Source organism: Paroedura picta, chromosome 3, assembly GCF_049243985.1.
Source record: "Paroedura picta isolate Pp20150507F chromosome 3, Ppicta_v3.0, whole genome shotgun sequence".
Taxonomy (NCBI): Eukaryota; Metazoa; Chordata; class Lepidosauria; order Squamata; family Gekkonidae; genus Paroedura; species Paroedura picta.
In genome coordinates, this window is record NC_135371.1 from 134,186,066 (window position 1) to 134,199,610 (window position 13,545).

Genomic DNA, 13,545 nt, shown 5'->3' on the forward strand with positions numbered 1-13,545 from the left:
TGAGGATTATTACCGACATCCAGTTTGGCTCAAGTTGAATTTGGAGATCAGTCATGTCCTCTTAACTCAATAAAAGCAACGCTGCTAAAGAATACACAACAGATGGAATCAAGTTTGGGGTCTGTCCTGCATTGTGTTGGCAAAGAGCTGATTTTAGCTATGTCAATACATTCTTAACAACCAAAATCTGTGCTCACTGGGGTAGCAAGAAAGACGCCAAGTCAAGTGTGCATTTCATATACATATTTATATATATATTTCATGTACAAAGTTACATTCTGAACCCCCAAGGATTCAATAATAAATACTGAAATAACTTCACTGCTATGTGAGCTTTTCTGGCTCACAGAAAAGAAGCCTCAAGTTTTAAACAGACAGCAAGTTTAACGCTGCAGTATCCATCTCAAGGTTACAGAGGCAAGTAAGATTCAGCATAAAGTGTCTAGACATTTTCCAAAAAAAGACCATAAAATGTTTTAAAACATGTTTAAAAGACTGAGAAATGTGCAGCAATGAAATTATTAGAGGGGAAGAAAAACATTTAGTGTATAGAACAATGTTTGGAGGTGCAGCATAGATTGTTACAATATGGCATAACCCTGTTAGGAAAATAAAGTTAGCATCCACAAAGAATGTGTTTTCTCCATTCTGTGTCATTTTTACAAATTTAAGATCTTCACAAGATCCTGTATGCACAAGGTCAATTGCAAGAGTGCCAAGTCAGTTTCAGTCCTTTGGTAACTTTCATAATACTCATTTGTAAATAAATATTCAGTTACACTTTATCTTCAAGACACTGTGTCCTTTCAAAAAGTTAGCATATTAGAAGTTTATTAAACGTTTCAGAGTTACTAAGGCAGCCTATGATAAAGTGTCAACACTCTGCCAGTCCTAACTCATCCGACTCAGGAAGACCTTACAAGAAGTGAACAGTACGGCAGGATATATAAATTTTGTTTTGCCTTTTACCATGCAAGACACATCTATCTCAGACAAACCATGTGCCGCATATTGTTGTGCTCGAAATGCTCTCTCAAACTATTAATAAAACTGTCAACTACTGAGAGATTCATTTCCAGCTGATTTTTTTAAAAAAACTTTGAGATTGTGATAACACAAGATACACAAGACATTCTGAACTGTGTTTTTAGGCATTCAGCTGATCCACGAGCCTATGACGTTTTACGACCTACCCTTAAAAGTGCTTGGCAACAGGGGGTGTAAAAATCTCAGTGAATGGTGATGATTCCCACCTTCTAAATTGGCTACTTCTCAGGACAGGGTCTACATTTTAAAATTAAATAAGGGTAAGAGAATGTATGTCAGTCTCTCATTTGTGCTGCTAATAGCTCTGAAGTTTCTGCTGAACTCTCCCCTCTTACTTCAAATAGCAGTTGAACCAAAGAGAATATAATGGTCCAGTTTACCCTACAGATCTGGCAAGACATGAGCTTGCTGCCAGATGTAGTTGTTTGAAAGCAGTGAAGCACTTCAGGGAAACAATACAATCATTTTAAATAAAAGCACAACCCAAAGTGTGTGTGTGTGTGTGTGTGTGTGTGTGTGTGCACGTGTCTGTGTGTGAGTTGGAGATGCAGTGCCCAGAGTTACAGGCTCACACTATGTAGAAGAGATAGAGTTTCACTTGCATACCCAAGATGGAGAGCTCCATTCTGAACTTGGAAAGCTTAGAGGACAACATAGAATCCAAAAGATGCATCTTGAGTCTTATGCTGTGAAGGCTTCTTCATTTTTTCCCCCCTGCTGAATCCCATCTTCCAAATTTGGTTTGAAGTTGTAACTCAGCATGAGCTTGGGGTGTGTGCGATTGAAAAAAAGCAAGACAATAAAGTCGCGTGCTCCTCCAGATCTTGATTTTCTAAGGACAGTGTAGTTAAACTAAAATTTGAACGTAAACTGTGATCACGCATTGCTTTTGGCATACTGATGGGGAGGGGGGAGAATTCTACTACCAAGGTATTAGATACTCAGATGATTTTTAATCACGCATGATGGCCTAAAAACATACGTACCAGAACCAACTGGCTGTGTACAAAATATGCTCTTAAAAGTACTTTTTACATATAAATCTATAACCATGAGATCTGAATGGAGTTTTACTGAATTTTATCAGGTAAGATGCACATTTTTAAAAAGCTGCCTAAATAAATTGCACAATAGACAACTTACTTCATAAAAGGTTTAGGCAGTTTTTCAAGGCAATTTAGTTTGATTTCTTTGTTTTGATTTTAAATACTTTTGAACTTTTTCTATTCTGTCACTTAACTATATTATCAGCTCCCATCTAATAGGAATAACCTCCATCTCTTGGTGAGCACTAGCTGAGTAATAATTTTTTAATTCATACTTTACAAGATATGAAATGAGACTGGGAAGATTTTATACTTTTTAGGGAATTAAAAAGTGTAGCATTCAACTGAGTTTTGTCAACAATTGGGGACGCTGTACAAAAGGAAGAGACTCAACCCACATTTTACCATATATTAAAAATATATATGTATTATATATATATAGCAAGAAGGCAGAATGAGTTGGTGTGAAGTTATTTCTTGTTATCCTCCAACTCTGGGGGAGACTCTCAGACCCTGTACAATGGCATTAATCAATTAAAGTAAAGTAACGTCATTTGCCAGTCTGTTGGTTATTCAGTTCACAGAAGAAAAACGTCATGTAGAGCTTCATTAGTTATTGAAAAACAATGCACTTTATGCCTGATAGGGGCTGTTAGGACTTCCAGCTGGTTTTCTTCTACTGCTGCTTCAGTCTTCCACACAATGTACCATGAAACTGAGCAGCTAAGGTCCATGATGGAAGGCATGCCAAAAACAATCAGACCTCTGCTCAAAGAACAGAAATGTAGTTTGAAAATCATCCTAAGCCTGTCCTTGGAGATGACTTTAAAAGTTCCCAATATAAAAGGAAGGAAACCAGGAAAAGATTCTCCTGACAAAAAACATGACCCTCACCATCAAGGAACAGCATCTTTCACATCTTGTGTGTCACAATAATTAATCCTGAAATGAGTTATTACTGCTCTGTGTCCATAGATTCACCTCTGCTATCTTCAAGGCTGTGATATGAGCAAAGGACATGTAAGTGCAATTGGGTAAGCAAGATGGATGGGATTTTGAAACAACCATGTAAAGAATTAACTCATTTTAGCCCTCATTGAATGTACAGAATGAAGCTTGGTTTATAATTCAGCTGATATTTTTAAAATACTTCATTGAAAATAACTTGCTATTTTACTCAATAAATGTTGTGCAGATGAACAAAAACGTTCTAACATTTAAAAATTGATCTGTGGTAGAAAAGTGACATTGTCAAACTAGACAAAATCTGCTGCAGAGATGGTGCAATACGGTAAAGCTACAGAGCTTCCTTTGGGAGGGGGGGACAGATCTGTTTTTGCTACATAACACTGATGCAGTAAAACAGCATGAGCCAATTCCTGTATTGATAAGATTTGAGAGGTTTGTGATATAAAGCCAAATGGCAAAGGAATGCTCAAAAATGTATGCAATGGAACGGGTTTTGCATAAAATAAAATGAAAACCAAAGACATGCAAAAAGTTGTTGACGTCTCCATCCACTTTCCACATAGCTGGGGGTGCTATTCATTGCCATACACTACTTGCCATACTATCAGGTGGCTCCTCTCTGCTTTGGCTACAGAAGGCTCAAGTTGTAGTGCCTCTCCGAGGAGTTCAGATTCACCAACTTCATCACCTGGAAAACAGAGACAGTATTTCATGGGAACAGGCCAAGGCAACTGCAAGGAAGGACTGCCATGTTCTGCATTAACAGAAGCACACTGTCCGGATCATGCAAAGGGATAGTATCACTTTACTCTGTTCTGGTTAGACCTCATTTGGGAGTACAATTTTGGGCAGCACAGTTTAAGAAGGTCGTTGATAAGCTGGAATGAGACTCGAGGCAAAGAGGGTGAGGGGTTTGGAACTGCGTATGTTCAATCTGGAGAGGAGATGACAGAGTGATATGAAAGCCCTCTTCAAGTATTTGAAGAGTTGTCATATAGAGGATGGAGCGGACTCGTTTTCTGTTGCCCAAGAAGGGCAGACCAGAACAGGTCAAAATTAAAATCAAAAGAATATTCTTCTAAACATTAGGTAGAATGTCCTGACAGAGCAGTGGAACACATTTCCTCAGGGAGTCTTGGGAGTTTTTAAGCAGAGGCCAGAAGGCCATCTGACTGCAATGCAGATTCTATGCTCAGCTCTTGTGGTCCTTTATTAAATGTTTAGGGTAGTGCCAATTACTACTTTGGGATCAGGGAGAAATTTTCCTCCAGAATGGCCCAAGAAACCTAGAAGTTTTTTGCCTTACTTCGGGCAAAGAGAAAGATGATCCTTGTGATCCCTTCCAGTTCTATATTTCTATTTTTTATTAAATAATTAAGACCAAGTAATACTAAGCTGCCCAATGTCCCTACCTATCTATGTACACAATAAAATCAGAGTCCAGTAACACCTTTAAGACTAACAGAGATTTATTCAGGGTGTGAGCTTTCGAGTGCAAGCACTCTTCCTCAAACTATGATCGCCTTACATGACAGGGAATGAATCTATCTATGTACACAGCATTCTTAATATACCGAGTTACAGGCTGCCTCAAGAAAAATACTTTAAACATGACCTTCGGGTCCCACCCCTTTGTTTCCTTAGACTGGTGGAAGGAAGGGAACCAGGAGGGCCTCCAAAGAACAACAGGTGCCTCCCCTCGCTAAGGGAGATGGTTGTTGCAGGGAATCTTTCTTGGCACTGTACTCTTCAGCAACCAACTTCAGGGGGAAAGGCTAACAGAATCCCAGATAAAAATTTAGAAATCAAATATTCAAATGACCATAAGTTAGAACAAATTGGATTTTTTGGTGGGAAAAGCTTGTATTACACTTTTTTATCCAGCCCTTCTTCAAGGAGTTCTTCAAGGAGTTCTTCAAGGAGTTGCCCTACCACTTTACCTTCACAACAACCCTTAAAGGTAAATCGGACTGAAATGGTCGGAATGGTCACGCAGTGAGCATAACGGGGGGTGAGTGGGGGTGAACCTGGGTCTCAATGGTTCCATTCCAATATTCTAATCATCACACTAGTTCTTGATATGAATGACAAAGTATGAGGGAATTTGTGAGGGAGCAAAGCATACTACATTACAATTCACTCATATGTACTCAAATGGAAGGTGACCCTCCCCACACACAAAAAAAAGTTCTACAATGTTATGCACAAAAATATTTGTATTGGCCATGTCTGTAACTTGTATGTAAATATAAGACGATCCCTTGATTTTTTTATGGCATACCTGTGAAAAAGTTAATCCTGCATTTGAGTAAATACTTCAAATGAACCTCTCACTCTCTCACACTATTACCATGAACAGGAAACAAACTTGGGACAAGGTTATGCAGGCAATGGGACAGGGTTATAGTGATAGGAGTGGCTCAGCTCCCAATGGTTCTCATTGAGTTTTATGACACAAGCAATCCAAAATATAGCTGTTGGGCAGGGAGAGTAAAGCCTCACCACCAGGGACAACATCCTTCACTAAAAGAAGCCCACAGGGGAGGTACTGGGCACTATGTTCCAATAAAGAAATGCTGTAGATAATTTAGCCTGAGTAAATTGACAGTGATGCAAACCCACGTTTTCTATAAGCCAAAGAAAATACAAAACCACAGAAAAAAACAGGACAGTCTATTTGTTCTCCTAAATGAAGTCAAAGGAAATTTAGAAACATCCTTAAATCAAGCCACCTTTGTAAATCAATCAGAAAACCTCTTATCATATTTTACTGAGTAGATCAAAGCAAAAAAGTTCACTCAATAAGTTCAAGGTTCTTACCCATCCTGAAGTCAATGTATCCTTCTCCTCCACTTATTACCAACATGGATTTCAAAGACGCTTGGCTGTTGGATTCCTGTGAATTGAGTATCATTTTATCGCCTGACAGATCTGGACTTCCTCCCGTCTGGGGGCAAATAACTTGACCTAAGTGTCAGAAAAAGCATCAACAGCATTACATTTTATGAAGAAGTTTTGAGATACAAGGGTGGTTAACAAGATCATTAACTAGATCAGGGCTCCGAGTTTTTTTGAGACTGGTCACCCTTAGAATGCTGACACAGGTTAGGAGGCACAGCCACAACATAGCTGCCTCCAGAGGTAGAGCCAACCCTAATATGGCAGCTTTAGGAGGTGGAGCCAACTATAAAATGTCAGGAGTGAGATCATGCATCACTCTAATAGTCAGTCTTGAATATTTTGAGTCGAAGCTCTGTTAACAGAATGCCTTTTAAATTGAACATATAGTTTTAAAAGATTTTCTGGCATACAGAGCTGTCTTTCAGTCACCAGGGGGATTAAACTAGTAATCTTACCAATCTATCTTCTCTAGGTTTGGGTTGTTTTTTCCTTGCTTCCTTTTCTTTTACCTTCCCTACTTTAATCCAAAATATTGTGCATGTAGTCTCTATCCTTAAGTCAGTGCTGACTCTCTGCCACTTTCTCAACTTAAAGTTTATGTAATTATCATGCAAGCTCTGGCATCTTCTATAATACAGAGATGGATCCTGTACCATTAGAAGAAAGTTCTGAAACCACAAATCCCATCTTTCCCTTCTCTCTAGTAGCCATTTCCGATCCTGAGGAAATTTACTTATGGAGTTGCAGAACCTGCATGGTGTAATAGCCTTGAAGGTTGGGAAGCTACAGGATAACTCCCGCCTGTCTCTTGTGTGAGAAGAGCTCTCTTGATGGAAGGGAAAGAAGCAATTTCACCCCCTTCCCCCTGTAGCCTCCTGAACCAGGTGGCTATTACTTCACATGCGAATAAACCTTTCTGGGTTGGAGGGGAAAGTTGGGGATCCATGCACAGACCATGCATGGTTCTTGAACTGGATCTGACCCATTGTCTTTACTCCCCATTCCACCATATCTTGTCTCCATTCCTGTCTTACTAGATGAACTCTTCCACAACCGGTCTTTTGTCTGTTCTTTCAAGATTTGCATCTATATGCTTCCTGACTTGCTGCTTATGGTTTCTGCACACAAGGGTTTCTCCTTTTTTCTGAGCAGTCACTTTCTGAAGTTCCATTCAACTTGCCATGAAGCATGACAGAAATTGCTTACAGGGCTTATGTTCTATAAAATGTATGACACAAAGTTGGCACTAAATAACAACCTTGAAGTGTCAGACATTTACACTAAATCCTATTGGGAAAAGTGAAGACAGCATGGCAAAAGTGAGAATCCACAAGGAAATTCCTATGTGAAAACTGTGTAGGTGAGAAACAGAATTCCATTTGGCAGGAGAACCTGTAAAAAGATCTGAGGGATTCCAAACAAGGAATCTGTACATTAATCCTCTTCTGTTGTCACACCTGTCCATTTCCCTTTGATGGGGATGATGAGCCAAGCCAGCTTGGTGTAGTGGTTAGGAGTGCAGACTTCTAATCTGGCATGCTGGGTTTGATTCCGCACTCCCCCACGTGCAGCCAGCTGGGTGACCTTGGGCTCGCCACGGCACTGATAAAGCTGTTCTGACCGAGCAATGATATCAGGGCTCTCTCAGCCTCACCCACCTCACAGGGTGTTTATTGTGGAGAGGAAAGGGAAGGTGACTGTAAGCCACTTTGAGACTCCTTTGGGTAGAGAAAACCAGCATATAAGAACCAACTCTTCTTCTTCTTCTTCATGGTGGGGGGAAAGTCCATGGCATCCCTATTATCTTGCCCCTGGACTTTGCTGCAGCTGGCTTTAAGCCAATAATCTGCGACAAGACAATCAATGCACAAAAGAATGCACCAATGTTACGTTCAGGAAAATATGTCTCGGTTCAGTTCAGTACCCTTATTGGCATAAAAAATGCCAATATATTTACCTCTCTTTAAAAATTGCCTTGGTGTTTTCACTTCATCAGTTCACTATACACTGGTGTGAACATATGACCCTCCCTCTGAAAAGGTGCATTCAGTCTATGGTTGAAGCAGAGGTAGACAGCTCTGCTTATTTTACCTAAATCAATAATGAGGAAGTCATTAAAGATTCCATAAATACATCCAAAGTCTAGAGAAAAGAAGCTTCCACCAACTCAACCAATAATATTACCAGGCTGAAAGGGTCGTACACAATTCTTACCAGGGACTGCAACAAAGAATTTAACAGCATCACGATGCCCATGGAAACAAAGCTGTGCGTGTGCCATTGAACAATAAGGTATGAAAGTTCCAGGCGTCACTTTGTCACTGTTCTCATCACCATAGACACGTATTACACTGCCTGGACGATTGCCAGAACCTGCTGCTGCTTTATTAGCTATAAAATAGAGAGAGAGAATATTTTCCACCTGAAATTACTCACTGTAGAGACAGTTATTCATTTTCAAAACCTTATGGAACCATCTAGAAGCTAAAGCCAGCTCAGATATAAATGAAACAGAAGGGGCAACAAAATGCCAGTTTCAAGACAGAGCTGGAAAGGAATAAAGACAGCATGCTTAGTTATTTGAAGTACTTCTGGGAGAGAAAAAATGGAGCAGCTTGCTAAGTCTAGCATAACTCAAAAATTTTTTAAAGGAAATCTACATTCACAATAAAATGTAGTACAGGTTTTTCATATTAAAGACACTGAGCAAATCTTAACAACAAATGTAGAATTATGCTTTACAAAAATAGAGAGATTTTCAGATGGGTAATGTTAGTCTGCTGTAGCACAGGCAATCCAGAATCCTGTGATACCTGAAAGACTACCAATTTGATAGTAGCATAAGCTTTTGCAGATGTGCTCATGAAAACTTAGGTGACAAAGAACCCTGTTAGCCATTAAAGGTGCTATAGAAAGCCTCCCTTAGCAACTATGATTCTTGAATCTGCTAAAACAAAAGGAAAAAGCAGCAGTCAGTGGCCATCTGCAGGCACCGAGGAGCCCTATGCCAAGTGCATTGTTCAAAAGATCTTAAACATCTACAGACCAGCCTATTGCTTCTCATAAATCTGTATGCTAGACGCACAAAAATATCTCCATTTAAAACAATATTTATCAGAGGGAGAAGGAAATGCAATTTGTCATAAGAAGAAAAAATGATGTGGATTAATGACAGTTATAAGGTTATGGTATCACAAATGGCACTGGAAGGAAAAACAAAAAAACTAAGTTTGGTATGAAAAAGTTCAGCTGCAACAGAAGATGGAGGCACTAAAACTGCTGAGCAGGACTGGTGGTCATTTAGCAAACATAAAGAAGCTGCGATGCAAGTAACTGCCAGTCAAAAAAGGTTTAGGAACATACAAAGAGGGTGGGGTGGGGGTAAATTTAGAGGAGTGGCGGACAGCCTCAAAGTGGCCATTAGAGAAGTCTCAGGATAGATTGCTTTGATTTGGGATCAGCACTTACCCCTCAGCCCCAGTAAACGTCCCTGGTGGAGGATTACAGCTAAAGTAAGAAAGGAGGAAAGGGGAAATGGATAGGTGTGACAGCAGACGAGAAGGATTAATGAGAACCCACCACGTGTTCTGGTATTTGATAAGAATGAGCTTTTATGCATCAGCTCCAAGCTACTGAAAATACAGTCAAATGAGCAGTAATGAACTTTCCTTCTACACATTTTAGTTCAAAGTGGCCAAAGAAAGTAATAGCACTTATTTACCAGCAAAGTATGTTTCCCCTTTCTCTCTTTTCTTAAAGGGATGCTACTGGAGTTCACATGAATAAAACCACAAAGACGATACTTAACCATTTTTTCCTCTGGAAAAAAGAGGGAAGCCTACCCCTCCTGGAAAATGACTATCCAACTCATTCAGCTTGTGTGCTGACAAGTATCAGACAAGATTACTTCCACTCGCTTTCATTTTTCCCTCCTCTCTCATTTAAGCACCTTCTAATTTCATATGAAGTGATGGATTAACTTAGATCTAGTTGATGGTCATTAGTTTTGTTCTGTTTTGCGGGCGGAGGGGGAAGGGGGGGTCCATGTTTTAACTTTGCACAGGCTTTTGGAAGCCCTGCTGAGCCACTGGACAGCTCACTTGTAAGTGCAAACCCTAGAGGAGTATATTTGATATATGCTTATATTAGTCGTATTTAATTTCATTTATTTATTTCCATTTTATTTCACTGTATCACCTTATTGGCTATTTTAAGTTCATTCATTGAGCTGTAACAATTAGTTGCAACTAAACTGAGACTTATGGGTCGAAAGAGGGTGACTGATCTGCCCCCTGAGCTGGTGCATTGTAAGCAAAAGACAAAAACTTCTCTCCACCACCCTGCCCACCTAGTGCTCTTGTTTCACCATAGGGTTACTGAGGGCAGGTTATAGGGTTACTGAGTCAGGTTATTGGAAATGTTCTCACTCCCCACAATAAAATGGCTTCTGCGGGGTTCTGTAAACAGTTTCTCTTGTGTAGCTGTAACTGCTAAGACTGGAGAACACATGCCCAGCTCAGCAGTTGCTGCAAGTGACTGCATAGGGCAGGGGTAGTCAAACTGCGATCCTCCAGATGTCCATGGACTACAATTCCCATGATCCCTTGCCAGCAAATGCTGGCAGGGGCTCATGGGAATTGTAGTCCATGGACATCTGGAGGGCCGCAGTTTGACTACCCCTGGCATAGGGTCTTCTAAAAAAACCCCTATCTCTTCTCTTGCATGGTGTGTGTGTGTGTGTGTGTGTGAATGTGCTCCTAAAATTAGGAATAATTTAGTGCAATATAAAGGAAGATGGATTGCTCTTCTCAATTTCCCTGGGTACAACTGATTAAAGCAGATTATTAGTCTTGGCAGCATAGAATAAATGGGGCCTCTTCCCCTCTTTATATACAAACAGTAATGTATCATTATCCTGTTCCAGCTACAAGTAAGGTATCAACCAGGCTGAGCATAAGGAATACAGGCTAAACGTTTCCAGCTTTAATAGTGTCCCTTTCAAAAACCTATTCACAACCAGTTGAAGAATCTCAAAAATTTAAAAACTAGTTATGAATGCAAGCATTTGTTTTTACACTTATGCAGCACAAAACTAGACATTTAATGGATGATCATGTAATGATACAATATGAAAAACAATGTATGTGGTGTTCAAAGCAATGCAAAAGAATGCGTTCTTAGCAATTAATTTGCTACAAATCCCACAATACTCTACCAGCCTCAATGCCAAAGAGATTTTAGATCTAGAGATAAGATATTTAACATATCGAAATTAACTGTCATTCAAATAAGGATGCCCAAGGAGAGAAGGGTGTTTTGTTTGTTTGCTTGTTTGTTTGTTAGAAAAGGTCTATACAATGAAATGGGTTGAGTAATAACAACAAAACAGTACTTTATATGAGAGTTTTCATTATCACATACACACTTCAGGCAGTCTGAGTACAGAATGAGGGTCCCTCCACGTAGATATAAGAGGAACCTGAATTTTTACCTCTCTTTAACTGATTTCCCAGGCAGAAGCTGGGATTATTATAGTGAGAGGGGAGATATGTAGTCAGCCGCAGGATCTATCTGGAAATCCAAGAAAGCCACCTTGATTTTGACATGGATTCCTTTCTCTCCCCCAAAAGCTTTTGAAACCATAAGTTGTTCAGCAACTATATACCTTCTTGGCATAATAAAAAACATACTACCTTAAGCATACTTCCAGGTGGGTAACTGTGTGAACCTGTAACAGCAAAACAAAATTCGAACCCAGCAGCAGCTTAGGGACTTACAAAATTTTCCAGGGTAAATCCTTTCATAAGTTAAAGCTCACTTGATCAGATACAAGATTTTATCAGATTTCGTATCTGACTAAGTGAACTTTGACTCATGATTGCTTTATACCCTGGAAATTTTTCATGGTCCTTTAAGGTGCAATAAGAGATTTGAATTCTGCTCTACTTTAAGCATGAGTCCTGTTTTAATACTGTCCTTTTCTGCATCGTTTTTAATTGTATCATAATGTCCTTATTGCATAGTTTTTAACTGTGTAATCCACCTTGAGTAGCAATGAAAAAAGGCAAACTATAAAGGAAAGTGTTTTTCCACTATTTTACTCACTATTTTACTCACAACTAATAATTCCTATATCTGAAGAATGCTATCATACCTTTGCATCAAGGGACAAATGACATGTAATATTTGGCATACATGTTTGTAACTGAACTGCAAAAAAAAAAAGTCATGCTGGCGGGCTGGGACAAAATATGCATCGGGCCATTATGCTGAGGAAAGTAAAGTATAGCTTATACTTACAACCTTATGCTCTCTGGTTTTCTCTCTCAAAAGGGGGGAAAGTTAGGCAAGATACAGAGACAACCCACATGCAGCCCATATTGGCCTTTTCAAGTCAAGAAAATTATTTGGGGGCAGGGGTAGAAGACAAGCCTCTTTTTCTCCAGTGTCACAGCAATGGAAAACATATCAAGGCTTTAAGGACCAGAAACCATGCTCCATGAGTAGAATTCTGTTTGGAAAGAGCATCTTTCTTCCCTCCTCCTTCCCACAGTCACCTGCAATTTGTAAATAAACCACTCTGAATGGTCAAGGGCTCATTCGACATGGACAGGGAAGCAGCATAAAGATCTGCAGTTCAAGAGAAAAACCACCAGAAGTCATGGACTCTTACTCTTCTGCAAGCTAATATTCTGCAAAGAGGAGCACGGGGTAGTGGATCTAATACTAAAGCTATAACTCTATACACAGTGGAGCATACTTTGAAAGATTACCAGGAAAACCTTTTATTTATCTATTATTTGATTTATTACCTGCCACTCTCAGACTGGCCAACTTGTGGCGGCTTACAAGTAAAGATCCCAACGATAAAACATTAAAAACCTCAACCCTTGAGAACCACAGTAGCAGCAGCAAATCCAGTCCCCCTATTCCCCTCACACAGCCCAAACTCAACAGACCCCCCCGGCATATCCTGTGCCTCAGGGGGATAAGGGGGGAGGTATCTTAGAATCATAGACTCACACAGTTGGAAGGTACCAGCAGGAACATCTAGTACAACCCCCTGCATAATGCAGGAACTCACAACTATCTGCCCACCCACAGTGGCCTAGAAGGTCAAAACCGAAACCTTAAATCTGATCTGGGATACAACTGACAACCAGTGCAGAGAGCCAGTTTGGTGTAATGGTTAGGAGTGCGGACTTCTAATCTGGCATGCCAGGTTCGATTCTGCGCTCCCCCACATGCTGGGTAACCTTGGGCTCGCCACAGCACTGATAAAACTGTTCTGACCGAGCAGTGATATCAGGGCTCTCTCAGCCTCACCCATCCCACAGGGTGTCTGTTGTGGGGTGAGGAATGGGAAGGTGACTGTAAGCTGCTTTGAGCCTCCTTCGGGTAGGGAAAAGCGGCATATAAGAACCAACTCTTCTTCTTCTTCTTCCTCAGCACAGGCTGGATGTGGGCCCTCCAACATGTCCCTGTGAGGACCCTAGCGGCTGCATTCTGGATAAACTGTAATTTCCAAGTCAAGGATAAGGGAAGACCATGCGTAGAAAGAATTAACAGAAGTGAAGCCTGA

The 13,545-nt window shown here is 40.2% G+C and overlaps 1 protein-coding gene across 6 annotated transcripts in view; it reads right to left on the minus strand.

Moving 5' to 3' along the window:
* Positions 1-228: 228 nt before the first annotated feature.
* The window catches only part of SPAG9 (sperm associated antigen 9), a 116,514-nt gene continuing 103,197 nt past the window's right edge, over positions 229-13,545 (minus strand). For 2 of the 6 annotated variants that reach the window (XM_077327984.1, XM_077327987.1), the window contains 4 exons: positions 9,432-9,470; positions 8,178-8,354; positions 5,883-6,029; positions 229-3,750 (listed from right to left, as the gene is read on the minus strand). In XM_077327984.1, the coding sequence (XP_077184099.1) occupies positions 3,635-3,750; positions 5,883-6,029; positions 8,178-8,354; positions 9,432-9,470 (479 nt within the window). In that variant the 3' untranslated portion in view covers positions 229-3,634. Of the gene's footprint in view, positions 3,751-5,882; positions 6,030-8,177; positions 12,594-13,545 lie in introns of those variants that run through there. The other 4 variants (XM_077327985.1, XM_077327988.1, XR_013229439.1 and 1 more) reach the window with 3 other exon arrangements.